At 38.0% G+C, this 15,596-nt stretch overlaps 1 protein-coding gene across 2 annotated transcripts in view; it reads left to right on the top strand.

Moving 5' to 3' along the window:
* Positions 1-15,596, top strand: part of KHDRBS3 (KH RNA binding domain containing, signal transduction associated 3) — a 224,540-nt gene that overhangs the window by 79,726 nt on the left and 129,218 nt on the right. For both annotated transcript variants that reach the window (XR_009865776.1, XM_062189443.1), the window contains exon 2: positions 13,456-13,574. Coding sequence is in view for 1 of the 2 variants with exons in the window: in XM_062189443.1 (XP_062045427.1) it covers positions 13,456-13,574 (119 nt within the window). In the remaining variant the exon portion in view is untranslated. The remainder of the gene's footprint in view (positions 1-13,455; positions 13,575-15,596) is intronic.

The following is a 15,596-nucleotide window of genomic DNA, read 5'->3' as shown; positions in this document are numbered from 1 at the left end:
TTTGCCTCTATGCCTCATACTTTGGGGTAACAACACCTTTCTTGTAAACCCCCAAATACTGCATCATTTTTTGTTGATATTATTTGGGCTATTTTTACCTTCATGTAGAGTCACTTAATTAAAATCTCTTCAGATTAACCAATTTGAATGGCATCTGTTTTCCCTCTAGCATACTGTTCTTAGTGTCATTCATGCAGAGAAAGAACAAAGGTTCTAAGAATAGGAAGAGTTGCAAATATTCAAGCACAAATTCAGTATGGAATCAGCATAGGAATTAATTGACTTGTTAATTTGAGAGGTGTTCAGAAATTTCGTGGAAAATATGAGAACTATGTATGGATTGCAAAACTTTTTTGCACCAGAACAATTTTTTACTAACCTGTTATAACATGTATCCATAAGATCTAGTTTGAGGTATTAAGAAGGAAAAGACATCAGTTTGTAAAGAGCAACATGAATTCTGGTGAAAATGGAAGAAGGGATACCAAATTCATGGTGAGGCTTGGGTAGGAGAGTGTGAGATCATTAATACTTTATGAAGTTTATGGAACAACATACTAATTGAATCAGCTGTTTCCCAGGGGATAACCTGATTTAAAAATAAATAGGACAGTGTAGAAGATGAAGCCCACAGTGGCAGGCCATCTATGTCAACTTATAAGCAAAAAATTAATTCTGTTTATAACCTAATTGAGTAGGCCTGGTGATGAACAGAAGAAAGATTCTAAGCATCTCAGTTGAATTCATCTTACAGAATTCTGATCAAACAAATTAAAAGTTGAGCAAATTTCTTTTTAATTTTTTTATTTAGTAAATATAAATTTCCAAAGTACAGTTTATGGATTACAATGGATTCCCCCCCATAATTTCCCTCCCACTCGCACCCCTCCCATCTCCCGCTCCCTCTCCATTCCATTCACATCAAGATTCATTTTCAATTATCTTTATATACAGAAGATTGATTTAGGATATATTAAGTAAAGATTGCATCAGTTTGCTCCCACACAGAAACACAAAGTGTAGAATACTGTTTCAGTACTAGTTATAGCATTACTTCACATTGGACAACACATTAAGAACAGATCCCACATGAGAAGTAAGGACACAGTGCCTCCTGTTGTTGACTTAACAATTTGACACTCTTGTTTATGGCGTCAGTAATCTCCCTAGGCTCTAGTCATGAGTTGCCAAGGCTATGGAAGCCTTTACGGTTCAACTTCGATCTTATTCTGACAGGGTCATAGTCAAAGTGGAAGTTCTTTCCTCCCTTCAGAGAAAGGTACCTCCTCCGTTGATGGCCCCGTTCTTTCCACTGGGATCTCACTTGCAGAGATCTTTCATTTAGGTCTTCTTCTTCTTTTTTTTTTCCAGAGTGTCTTGGCTTTCCATGCCTAAAATACTCTCACAGGCTCTTGAGCCAGATCCGAATGCCTTAAGGGCTGATTCTGAGGCCAGAGTGCTATTTAGGACATCTGCCATTCTATGAGTCTGCTGTATATCCTGCTTCCCATGACGGGTCGTTCTCTCCCTTTATTCATTGGGTACCATAACAGTTACAAAGAGCAGAGCTTTCAATGAAGTTTTAAATAAGTAGGATCAAGATCCTGAAGCATTTCTTGAAAGAATTGTAATAAGTGGTAAACATGGCTTTGTGAATACAATCCTGAAGAAATAACACAGTCAAAGCAATGACTGCCATGAGGTAGTCCAGTTTAAAAACAAAACAAAACAAAACAAACAAACAAACAAAAAATGGCAGACTTGTCAAAAGCAAAAGTCATAGCATCAGTTTTTGGGGATGCTCAAGGAATTTTACTTGTTGACCTTCTAGAGGACCAACGAACAGAGGCATCTCACTATTATGTGAGTGTTCTGACAAAATTATCAAAGCTTTAACAGAAATATGCTTTTAAGAACTTCATCATAAAATCCTTTGTTCAACATGAGCATTCTTCTGTTCATTCTTCTCATCAGACACGACAATTTTACAAGAGTTTCTATGAAGTTTTTAGGCATCCACCTTAAAGTTACATGATTCATTCTGACTTGTTATTGTCTCACATCCCTAAAGGGTGCCAGTTTTCTGTTGGTTAATAATGTAAGAGCCTACCTACATTGGAATGGGTAAATCCCCGGGACTCCAGTTCTTTAGAAATGGAGTAAATGACTGGTATTATCACTTACAAAATTGTTTTGAACTTGGTGGATCTTACATTGGTACACAGAATTCATATTTTATAATTTTTGTTGTAATTATATTTTCCATTATTTTTTGAGCTTCTCTTTTACATATTTTTGTGGATCTAACTTGTAAAATTTGTATAATTTCACTTTACACAAACATAGTATATTAAACACTTGATTAGAATGTTAGCTAAAGAAAAATATTCTTTTTTTTTTTAAATCTTATTTATTTGAAAGGGAGAGTTACAGAGAGACAGAGAGAAAGAAAGAGATCTTCTGTCTGCTGGTTGATTTCCCAAAAGCCACAATGGCCAGAGCTAGGCAATCTGAAACCAGAAACCTGGAGCTTCTTCCCAGTCTCCCATGCAGGTGCAGGGGCCCACAGACTTGGTCCATCTTCTACTGCTTCCCCAGGCCATGGCAGAGAGTTGGATCACAGGTGGGGCAGCCAGCACTTGAACCAGTGCCTATATGGGATCTGGCACTGCAGATGGTGTCTTTACCTGCTTCAGCACAGCACCAGCACTAAGAAAAATATTCTTATAACTTGATGGAATTTCTTGTGAAAATGTACTGAGTTTTCCCCGAGTTTGATTCTGTTGCTTATTAATTTTCTGACTTTTGGAAAAATATTTTCTATTTTTTTCTTGTACACAAGATGTGAGTAAAATCGAGATGTCCATAAATTGATGACTGGATAAAAAAAAAAGTGGTATATATGCCTAATGGAATACTACTTAGCCATAAAAAAGAATGATTTTTTTTTCCAACAAAATGTATGCAACTGGAGGTCATTATGCTTAGTGAAATAAGCCAGACTCAAATAGACAAACTCCATGTTTTCTCTGATTTGTGGTAGTATATATAGAGACTACAAAAAATGTATATGAGTGAAATTGACATCTTGAGATTTGTTTATTGTTTATAGCCTATGTCTATACTGTTGTGGAATAGTGGTCTTTCTCCTTGTTGAATTCTTTATTTGGTGGAGTTGTATAAAGATGTGATTACAAAATAGCTTGAAATTATCTTACTGAAAAATTTAAAAGGAAAAATATAAGGAAGGATAGAGTGACACCAGGAAGGCAGGAAGAGCAGCAAGTATCAGTATATGTCAAAAGTCGTATATGTGAAATAATGAAATCTATTCTCTAATTAATAATTTATTTCATTTTTTGTTTCATTTATTTGAAAGGCAGAGTGACAGAGTGGGGAAGAGACAGAAATCTTCATCCCCTGGTTCACACCCCAAATGGCTATGGCGAGGGAAGGGCCACGCTGAAGCCAGGAGCCTAGAACTCCATCCAGGTCTCCCATGGGGCTGGACCTTCCTTCAGTGCTTTCACAAGTACATTAGCTGGGAGATGGATTGAAAGTGGAGTAGCTAGTCTCAAAACAACAGTCAAATATGGAGTGCTGGTGTGAAAGGAAGCAGCTTAACCCCTTGTGTCACAGTGCTGGACGCTGGATAACTCTTAATTTTCCTTGACTACTGTTAGGAAATAGTGGGGGTAAATTGGGTGAGATTACTGTATAAAAGATAAAGCTATCTGCAAGCATGTTGCTTGTAATGAGTCAGTATCGTTCATTCTTCATCATGTGTCTGTGGAGCCGTCCCTCATGTAATGCACTAGGAAAGTGCTTCCTCTTGGGATGACTAACAGTCTTCTGGAGAAGGTAGTTATTAATTAGGAAGCTGCACATGTGGTGTGTGTCATGAAAGAATATTCTATGTTTTGGTTAACCTAGTAGTCCAGGAATTTGAAGATAGCCTTCCTTGGAAGTGCAACTTAGGCAGAGGTATCAAAAATATTCCAGAGTTAAAAAAAACAAACATGGAAGTGCTCCAGTCTTGCCCCAATGTTCAGAAGCCCAAGCATAATGAATGTGGAGCTTCAGAACCTCTGGACAAAGATGGCTGGTGTTAGAAGACAGGAAGAGGGAAAGAGCACAGCTGTGTCTCTGTATGCTTACATTCAGTGATGGAGTTGAGACTTTCTTTAAGTATGAGGGCACTTTAAGAAGTTGGTGGAAAATGGTGCAAAAATTTTATTTTGATGGGAAAACTTATTTTTTAAAGGTTTATTTAAAAGGCAGGGTGATCAAAAGGTAGAGGGAGGTAGGGCGAGAGGGATCCATCTTCTATCCCCTGGTTGAGTGTGTTCAACAGTCAGGTCAGGACCAGGCTGAAGCCAGAGGCCAGGAACCCCATGGTGGTCTCACACAGGTGTGGCAGGGACCCAAGTATTTCTATCTTCTGCCTTCCCTGGTGGTAAGTGGGAGACTGCACCAGAAGCAGAACAGCTGGCACTTGAACTGGTACTGCGATAAGGGATGCTCACTTTACCTGCTGGGACACATCACTGGCCTCCTGCAAGATATTTTAAATCCAAGCATATGGGAAGGCTTCAGAAATTTTATGAAAAATGCAAATTATGAAAAAATAAGCTTGGACTTAAAATTGTCTTTGCACCAAAGTAAACATCTTTTAATTTCATTTTTCCTCAAACTTTTCACAGTACCCTTTGAGGAGTTTGCCTCCTTACTTTATTGTTTGTCTTATTTCCACTTTTAAACTAAATACATTCTTAAGTTATTCAGGCAGATGCCTTTATTTATCCAGCTGTTCTAATCTGCATTATCTCTTTCCACATTTTGTGAGTTCCATTTCCTATTCATCTGCCAGGTTACCTTTTATTAAGCATGACTCTCATCATGTGTTAGTAACTATTTCCCCTGTTTTGCTAAATGTCAATTTCTCATCATGACATTCAGTGTTTGGCCTTTTTCATGATACTGTCCCAATTTCTCCTCCTCCACTTCCAAGCAAAAACACCCATTTTCTCTGTCTGTAACTATTTCATCTTACTGCAGGAGCCCAGGATTTGGGGGTCAGGAAATCGAGTTCATGTCTAAGCTTGTTCACTTAATCTGAAGATTTGGGGTTTAATATTTGCCTGATTTATTCCTTTTTGTGTAGTTAAAAGATAAAGGGGAGGAGCAATATTATAACTTAGTAAAGCTCCACAAAGCGACTGTACAAGTGATTGAATGTGAATTGGTGTTAAACAAGGCTGCTTTACTTTGCTGCAGAATTCATTGCTTTATCTTTGTCTGGCAGTGTCCTTTTTTCATCTTTGAAGAATTTAGCACAGATTTACTAGTTTTAGATTAATTTTTAAAAGTTCAATCTGTTTCTTTTCTGCAGCACTCTACATAGTGTTAAATTTGTTTGTGTATGCACCTTATGTCCTCCATACTCCCAGTGCCTAATACTGTTTTCTTCAATGTGTCAAAACTTAATGACTAATTTTTGGATAGATGCCAGCATCCTACTCTCGACTTCCCAGGTGAACGTCATTACATTTAAATATCACCAGATTATCAGATAAAATGTGTTTGCTTATAATTTTCAGAACTTCTCTGTTTAGCAAGTGAGCTAAACACCCCTATAGATTTCCCATTAAAGTTTCAGTGATAAGATAATGAATTTGAGTGAATTACTATGAGAGTAAAACTTTTTTTTTATTAAACTTTTATTTAATGAATATAAATTTCCAAAGCACAGCCCATGGGTTACAATGCCTTCCCCCTCCCAAAACTTCCCTCCCACCCACAACCCTCCCCTTTCCCGCTCCCTCTCCCCTTCCAATCACATCATGATTCATTTTCAATTCTCTTTATATACAGAAGATCAGTTTAGTATATATTAGGTAACAATTTCAACAGTTTGCCCCCATATAGCAACACAAAGTGAAAAAAAATACTGTTGGAGTACTAGTTATAGTATTAAATAAGAGTGTACAGCACATTAAAGACAGAGATCCTACATAATATTTTTTTAAAAAAATTAATTAATTTTCTATGCCATTTCCAATTTAACACCAGGTTTTTTTTTCATTTCCAATTATCTTTATATACAGAAGATCGATTCAGCACATAATTAGTAAAGATCTCATCAGTTTGCACCCACGCAGAAACACAAAGTGCAAAAATACTTTTATACATTTTCAGTTAATACATAAAATAGACACATAGCTATCTTTGTATACACTTGTATTTTATTTGGTTTTAGTATTTTTAAAAAATGTCTAAAAGCTTGACATATTTCATGATATCTAAATGAAAAAATAGTCATGTGATTCAGAAATTTGAAACAATGTAAAAAGTGATATAGTGAAGTCTCCTATTCCAGTGTCCTAGTAACTTTGTTCCCTCTATGCCAGATAGGTATCCATTGTTAGTGTGTTATGTAACAATAGGGGGTATTTTATGTTTCATAAAAAATAATAGGAACATATGTTATTATTTTTCTTGTACTATTGTATGCATGTGTATTTGAGCATGGGCATGTATGTATGAATGTGCTTGTTGACTAGACAATGTATCTGGTAGAGACTTTTCCATGTCAGAACATGAGATGCTTCCTAATTTTGTGAAGCAATAGTTACATGCTATTTCATTTTATGGATGTGTCCTAGCTGATTTAACTGATATTGGGAATGACCCCTAAAATTTATATACCGGAATTTGGGGTGCCATATGATATCACCATATACTTATTAATAAATCTCCAATATTAATAAGCCCAAGAGGATTCTTGCCTAATATTTAGAGAAGAATTCTAAATACTGGTGCAGATAAACGAGGCAGCATGGTACATTTTAAGCCTTTATTTAGTGAGAAAGATGCATAGGAGAGTGAGAGCTTTATCTAAGAGAGAGAGATGGGTAAATCTGGGTTCATATGGAGCATCAGGAACCAGCCACATGGAGGAGCATCTAGGCCAGGAAGCCTAGGGCGGGTGGCCTGAAGGCGTGCCCTGGAGGGTCAGGGCTACAGCAAGCCCCCTCCTGGCAAGAGGCCAGAGCAAAGAAGAGAAGGAGGGGAAACACTGAGTCCTAGGCTTTTAACCCACTTCCAAAGGGGAGTGGTTAATTAACCTGATTGGCTGGTGGGCACTCAGGTGTGGCCAGGTAGGGGCATGAGGTCACAAGGGACATGACAAAGGTATCAGGTAGTTTGTGCGGTCACACAGGGGTTATGGCGAAGGCGTAGTCTTCCAGCTTACAAACCTAATGGATTTTAACCTGTATGCCTGCCTACTTCATAACCTTTTTGATAGATATTTAGGCAGTTTCTGGTGTTTTGCTGTTAATGACAATGCTATGGTAGAGAACTCTATATTAATATTTTACATTGATCCTAGCATATCTGTAGGGTAAATTTCTGGAAATAAAATTGCTAAGACAGGAAAAATACTATGTGTAGGTATGTTTGAATGCATGAGAAAAGCTAATCAATATTAGTAAAAGTTGACACTACCAGAATTTTTATATTAGAAATTGAACTCAACATCCAAGGATTGATTGTTTTTTAGAGGCTTAGTAATTTTTTATGTATTTGATAGGTTCAAAAGAGGACAAGACTGTTGCTTAGGAATCTCTGTATCAAACCAAGGCAAAAAAAAAAAAAAAAAAGCGCAAATGAACAAATAAATGCAACACAACTTATTGCTGAAATCATCCATATTTCTGACCTGACAGAAATTTGATGTCCTTGGTTTAAAAACATAGCATTTTAATCCCCTACATTATCTAAAACCTTAATCACACATTTGCTTATTACTTCTGAGCTTGGAGATGGAATTGGTATGTTAAGCAGTGTGATACCAAATGTAATCTGGGGATTAGTGAAAGTCAAATCCCCTGTGCATTTGACTTTGAAAATCTGATTTGGATTTCCTCTGTTGGCTGGTCTTCTATTGTTATTCCTAACTAAAGGGTCATATCCATCTTAGTGGATGTCAAGTACCTTTGCTCCACCAGGAAAGACGAGGTGAGTGGTAGCAAGGGTTTGGGAATATGAAACTCCATGTGAGGGACAGGAATAAATATTAAACGTCTCTCCCAAGATTTTTTAGGTCATCTTTATAATTTCCCATTTTTGTGCATTAAACATAAAACAATTTCTAATGATCAGTCCTCAGATAGGAAATACAAAATTATTGATTGAACCGTCTTTTTATTTAAAGTAAAACTTTTGACCCATTCTGGATTACATAGTTGGAAAGAGACCAGAAGCATGAGACAAACAGAGCAGTCCTGATATAAAACAGGTTGGTTTGACCCCAGTGAGCGGGCCCGGGCTTTTTCCATTGCTGCATAGTGCTTAATAAAGGTCCAGCTAGTGCAAACCTGCATGTGTTTACTATGGCATAAGCTGTAAATTTATTATTTCAGTTATATTTATTTTGAAAGCCAGATAGGGAGGGAGGGAGAGAGGGAGGCAAAGAGAGAGAGGGAGAGAGAGAGAGAGAGAGATCTTTGATCCACTGGTGCACTCTCCAGATGGCCTCAGTGGTAGGCCAGGGCAAAGCCAGTAGCTTCATCTGAGTCTCCCACATCAGTGGCAGGGGCCCTGGCATTTGGGCCATCTTTTGTTGCTTTCCCAGGCCATTAGCAGGGAGCTGGATCAGAAGTGGAGCAGCTGGGACAGAAACTAGTGCCCATATGGGATGCTGACATCACAGGCTTAGCCCTGGCCCCAACATTCATGTCCTTTAAATTGTAACAATTTTTTATTGCGCATCTAAAATCTTCATGTTTAGTGGATAATAGTTTAGTAAACTTTGGGGGACAACATAATTCGACAGAGTAAAATTTCTCCAGTGGTATTTAGGACCATGGCTACTTACCAGTGACAAAAGCCATAATCTAGACACCTCCATTTTAAATACATCTTCTGTTTATACAGACATACCATGAGAATATTCTTTTCTGTGAAATAAAACATAAAATGTGGTGGGAGAGACTGCAATGGCATGCTGTCTTTAGAAACAGACAGACCTGGGATTTAAAATACTAGCTGGGGTGGGCACCATGGTACAGTGGGTTAAAGCCTTGGCCTGTAGCGCCAGCATCCCATATGGGCGTGCGTTCTAGTCCCGGCTTTTCTTCCAATCCAGCTTTCTGCTATGGCCTGGGATAGCAGTAGAAGATGGCCCAAGTCCTTGGGCCCCTGCACCCACGTGGAAGGCCCGGAGAAAGCTCCTGGCTCCAGATCAGCGCAGCTCCGGCTGTTGCCATTATCTGGGGAGTGAACCAGTGGATGGAAGACCTCTGTCTCTACCTCTCTCTGTAACTCTGTCTTTCTGTTGGGGTCTTAAGCCTGAGACTGTCCCCTGACCAGCAGGGGGCAGTACAAGCACTCCCTGACAAGGCGAATGGGAGAGGTAAGGTGGACAGGTCAAGCACACCACAGCAAGCACCCATGAGTTCTGTCGAAGCAGGAACCACTTTATTGAGGAAGTGTACAGGCTTATAAAGCTTACGAAGGACATGCTCAGTAGGGGAGCCAATCAGTGAAAAGGTCACATAGTCACGGGTGGACCACGCACAGGGGCACCTTAAGCGAGGTATAGGGATCACGCACTGTCCACGTGTCCGGGAATAAATCAGACCTATCCCTGCAGGTGGTCCGATCTCGCACGGTTTAACCACAGAGGCCACAGACACGCCCCCCCTCACCCCAATCATCCACCAGGCACCATGTTGTTAGGGACTGTTTTATGTAATGCTCAATATCTTTCAAATAAATAAATCTTTAAATAAAATAAAATAGAATAAAATAGTACCTTTGCCATTTTTTGTGAAGTCATTTTTCTTTCTTTCTTTTTTATTAAACTTTTATTTAATGAATATAAATTTCCAGAGTACAGCTTATGGGTTACAGTGGCTTCCCCCTCCCAAAACTTCCCTCCCACCCACAACTCTCCCCTTTCCTGCTCCCTCTCCCCTTCCAATCACATCATGATTCATTTTAAATTCTCTTTATATACAGAAGATCAGTTTAGTATATATTAGGTAACAATTTCAACAGTTTGCCCCCATATAGCAACACAAAGTGAAAAAAAATACTGTTGGAGTACTAGTGATAGCATTAAATAAGAGTGTACAGCACATTAAAGACAGAGATCCTACACAATATTTTTTTAAATTAATTAATTTTCTATGCCATTTCCAATTTAACACCAGGTTTTTTTTTTTTTTCATTTCCAATTATCTTTATATACAGAAGATCGATTCAGTATATAATTAGTAAAGATCTCATCAGTTTGTACCCACACAGAAACACAAAGTGTAAAAATACTGTTTCAGTACTAGTTATAGCATCACTGCACATTAGACAACACGTTAAGGACAGATCCCACATGGAATGTAAAAACACAGTGACTTCTGTTGCTGACTTAACAATTTGACACTCCTGTTCATGGCGTCAGTAATCTCCCTAGGCTCTAGTCATGAGTTGCCAGGGCTATGGAAGCCTTTAGGGTTCGCTGACTTTGATCTTATTCTGATAGGGTCATAGTCAAAGTGGAAGTTCTCTCCTCCCTTCAGAGAAAGGTACCTCCTTCCTTGATGGCCCCGTTCTTTCCACTGGGATCTCACTCACAGAGATCTTTCATTTAGGTCTTCTTCTTTTTTTTTTTTTTTTTTCTTTTCCATGGTATCTTGGCTTTCCATGCCTACAATACTCTCATGGGCTCTTGAGCCAGATCCGAATGCCTTAAGGGCTGATTCTGAGGCCAGAGTGTTGTTTAGGACGTCTGCCATTCTATGAGTCTGTTGTGTATCCCACTTCCCATGTTGGATGTTTCTCTCCCTTTTTTATTCTATCAGTACAATGTAATACTTTATCCTTTTTAGTATTTGTTGTTGTTGTTGTTGTTCTAGTACTAGTGGTTGAACTCTGTAATTAACACACAATTATTCTTAGATGTTTAAATTTTAACTGAAAAGTGGTCCCTGTTAAATTTAAGAGTGGAAAAAGAGAGGGAGGAGATGCACAATTTGGGACATGCTCAATCAGACTTGCCCCAAATGATGGAGTTAGAAATGTGCCAGGGGATTCCAATACAATCCCATCAAGGTGGCATGTACCAATGCCATCTCACTAGTCCAAGTGATCAATTTCAGTTCACAATTGATGGCTCTGATAGGTCTAAGAGTCAAAGGGATCACACAAACAAGACTAGTGTCTGCTAATACTAACTGATAGAAGTCATTTTTCTAAGCATCCCCCTTTTCTTTAATTTAAAAATTATTTATTTATTTGAAAGCCAGAGTTACAGAGAATGTAGGGGGGAGAGAGAGAAAGAGAGAGCGAGCAAGAGTGCGAGTGATAGTGAGAGATCGAAGTCAATATTCCATCTCTTGGTTCATTCCCCAAATGGTCACGACTGCCAGAACTGATCCTGGCTGAGACCAGGAGCTTTATCCAGGTCTCCTACATTGGTGGCATCCTCTGCTTTTTTCCCAAGTGCATTAGCTGGGAGCTGGATCAGAAATGGAGTAGAAGGGACTCCAACTGGCACCCATATTGGACACTGGTATTGCAGGTGGTGGCTCAATCCACTGTGCCACACGTGGACTTTTTTTTTTTTTTTTGTCCTAAGAACAGAGCTGTAGTGTGAATACAAAGTGCGTGGTGCAGGGATGGCACATAATAGATTCTTAAATATTCCTAGCTGTACAAGCAAAATATATGCATTCATTTGTACAGCTGATGCCATCTTTAGCCCTTTGTGCATGCTGGTAATTATTCTTCTTGGAACATAGGTATTTTGTACTTGATGTTTGAGATAACAGTCCGTATACTCATTTACTCAACATTCATTCAAACACCTATGCCGTAGGACATAAGATGAATGAGGCCTAATGCTAATATTTTGAGGATTTGGAGCTTGCACATAATGCATGGGTACTTAGTAGTAGATGTTTGTTGAATAAGAGATTTTGCCTCATAGGAATGTAAGTTTTGGTATGAGAGCTAACACATTTGTTATTTTTTCTTTTGAGTAGTTGTAGAGTTGTGCTATTTGTGCTTTGTTGAATATCAAGTTGGGAGTGATTGATTGTCCCATTCCTGCTATCCCATTGAAGACCAAGACAATTCACAGACAAAGCAAAGACATTGGTGTGTCGTTGATATGGGTCATGTGCAAGGTGGCACAATTTTCCTGGGAAAGTAGGCTGATGGAAGGTAGTCTAGGCTTTTAATGCTCTATTAGAGTCACTTTTTGCTTGTATGAGCCTTAGAAAGCTAAGATTGATAAAAAGGGATGTCAGTGGTTGCTGCCTTTTTTTCATTGTTTAATCAGTCTTTCTCTGGGAGTCCAGAAGGCTTCAAAGAATGAACTAACTTACTTACACTTAATTTCTCTCCCTCCCTGCCTCCCTCCTTCCCTCCCTTCCCCCTCCTTCCTTCCTTCCTTCCTTCCTGCTTTCCCTCCCTTCTCCTCTCCTTCCCTCCCCTCCTCTTCCCTTTCCCTCTTTCTCTTTCTCTTTCTCTTTCTCTTTCTCTTTCTCTTTCTCTTCTCTCTCTCTCTCCCTCTCCTCCCCTCTCCTCCCCCTTCCCCTCCCCTCCCCTCCCCTCCTCTTTCTTTCTTTTTCTTTCTTTCTTTCCTTCTTTCTTTGCTTCCTTCTTTCTTTCCTTCTTTCTTTCTCTCTTTCCTTCTCTCTTTCTTTCTTCCTTTCCTTTCCTTTCCTTTCCTTTCCTTTCCTTTCCTTTCCTTTCCTTTCCTTTCCTTTCCTTTCCTTTCCTTTCCTTTCTTTCCTTTTTTCCCTCCCTCCCCCTTCCCTTTTTCCTTTTCTCTCTCTCTCTCTCTCTCTTTCATTTAATTATATTTGAAAGGCAGAGCAACAGAGAGAGAGACAGATGTATACATAAATATCGTCCACCCACTGGTTCATTCCCCAGATGTCCTCAACAGCCAGGCCTGTGCTAGACTGAAGCCAGTAACTTTGTCATAGTCTTCCACGTGTGTGACAGGTGTCCACACACTTTGGCTATCTTCTGCTGCCTTCCCAGGGCATTACAAGAAGCTTAATTGGAGTGGAGCACCCAGGACTTGAATCAGCAGGACACTCCAGTATGGGATGTTGGCATAGCACTTGGTGGCTTAACATGCATTCCACAACCTCTGCCCCCTGGGGAACTCTTTTTTGCATTTGTGTTTGTTATCTAGTCCAGTACTCCCCTCTCTAAGCATACACAGCTGAGGTTTGACTTTGTAGAATCATGATACATGTATCTTTTTCCCATTTCCGATGAATCACCGGTAAAACAGAAAATGTGTCATTTAAAAATGCATAGCGATTTAGTAATCTGTGTGTCTGTGTTTGATTTCCTGCCACACAGAGCTAACCAGATGTTCCAGACTTTACAGTTCCGAGTCATCCACTCATGGTTATCTTTTTGCCTCCACAGAAATAGAAAAGTTTCAAAAAGGAGAAGGCAAGGATGAAGAAAAGTACATCGATGTGGTGATTAATAAGAACATGAAGCTGGGACAGAAAGTGTTAATTCCTGTAAAACAGTTCCCTAAGGTAAGGCAGTGAGGTCTAAGCTGCAAGTGTGTTGACTTTAATCCTCAAGGGAACAGAGGTTTAGTTTATGTTTTGTTTGATATTGTAAGAGTTGTCTACTCTCTTGTCCCCTCTCCACACTGCACTTTTAAAGTTAATTAAAATTTATTTAGTGATTCTTTTTCTTTTCTTTGACTTTAGTATAAGTTATAGAACCCTAAAAAACATACTAATGATTATACTGGCAGAGTGACTTGGGGCCTGACTTCTTTCTACCTCAGTTTCTTCATTTATGATACAAAATTGGATGGTTAAAATGACAGATTATGCATGTTAAATACTTAGCACAGTGCTTTGCACATAAAATGTTGAAAAATATCAATTTCAATTGTATTTAAGTCTTTTTTCAATCATCTGTATATGTGATCCATGCATACTGTTGTATGTATCAGATCATTTCTTTTCATTATTGAATAATAGTCCATTACCAGACTATATCACAATTCAATTGATCTATTTGCCTCAGCAATTTTCAGTTATTGAAAATTAAATTGCCGGGGATATTTTTGTACAAGGCATTTTGTGGTTATATATTTTCATTTCTTTTGAGTAAATTACTAGTATTGATATTGCTTGGTATTTAGTTTTACAGGAGTTGCCATACTTTTTTTTTTTTTTCCCAATGTAATTGCCTTGTAATTTTTCTGCAAACACTGTGTCCAAGTTGTGGTTGTTATCATATATTCATAAGTATTTGGTCATGTCTGTTTTGTTTTAGTTATTTGAATTGTATGTTGGTAATTTCTTATGCTTATTTTTATTTCCCTAATGATTAATGATTTTGTGTACTTTGTCTTATACTTATTGGGTATTCAAATATCTTGTCTGTTGTGAAGTTCAGATCTTTTGCCTGTTTCTAAATGGATTGTGTGTCTTTTACCATTAGGTTGTTAGATCTTTTTATATATCCTAGAATCAAGTCATTTGTTACATGTATGTTTTGTGAAGATTTGGCCTGCCTACTATTTGCCTGTTGTTTCTGTAAGGAATCCTGTGAAAAGTAGAAGTTGTAAATTTTATAATTTCTAATGTATCAGATGTTTCTTTTATGGTTATTATCATCCGTGAACTAAAAATATTGACCAATCCCAAGGAAATATTGGAGTCATTTATATGTTATATTTTCCTATGTTTTCTCTAAAAGTTTTATCATTTTAAAAAGCTTTTATTTTTAAGATTGTGGTATATCTCAAATTCATTTTTGTTTATGGTGTGAAGTAGGGGGTCAAGTTTACCCCTCCCACTCCCATATGAGTATCCAGTTTTTCCTGCACTATTTGTTGAAAGGTTTTTTTCCTACTGCTTGTTTTGGCATCTTTGGGGAAAAACAGCTGACCATATAAATGGTGGGTATGTTTCTGAACTTTCTATTCTGTTCTATTGCTTTTTGTTTTGTTTTGTTTTTGATTATATTTATTTATTTTTCCTTTTCAATTTGGGTTATTTTATTTCATATATGTTTAAAATTCTTATCTATTATATGAAACTCATTGTTTTTCTCTTCTATTTTCCCATGCTTTTAAGCAGAGAAAATTATTAACAATATTTAAAAGATAGATGACATCCATATTCTCAGTGGAGTAAAGAAGAGTTTCTAAGACTACTTTGAGATTTTGAGAAAATCAAGATCTGGAAGTTATGTTATTTAATAACTGTCTGCTTGTGTAAAATGCTGGGTTTCCTAGTTTCCTCAGATACAGACGTGCCACAAGTACTGTAGTTATAAATACAGTAACATTTTAGTGACCATTTCTTGCTCACATATTAGTACTTTTCAGGAGATTTCACATATGTCAAGTGATTACTATTGTTTGAAATTAATTAGCTTCATTGTCTTACATCCTGGCTGCAGAGTTTTTAACCAATGAATTATAAATTCATCCTACCTTCTAAACGTAAGTTCCCTCAATGTATTAGTGTAACTTTTGAAACTGGAAAGATGCCATTTTTTTATGGCTTCCTATGCCAATACCACCTTGCCTA

Source organism: Lepus europaeus, chromosome 4 (genome assembly GCF_033115175.1).
Source record: "Lepus europaeus isolate LE1 chromosome 4, mLepTim1.pri, whole genome shotgun sequence".
Classification (NCBI taxonomy): Eukaryota; Metazoa; Chordata; class Mammalia; order Lagomorpha; family Leporidae; genus Lepus; species Lepus europaeus.
The sequence above is the reverse complement of the archived record's forward strand: the minus strand, read 5'-3'. Positions and strand labels throughout refer to the sequence as shown.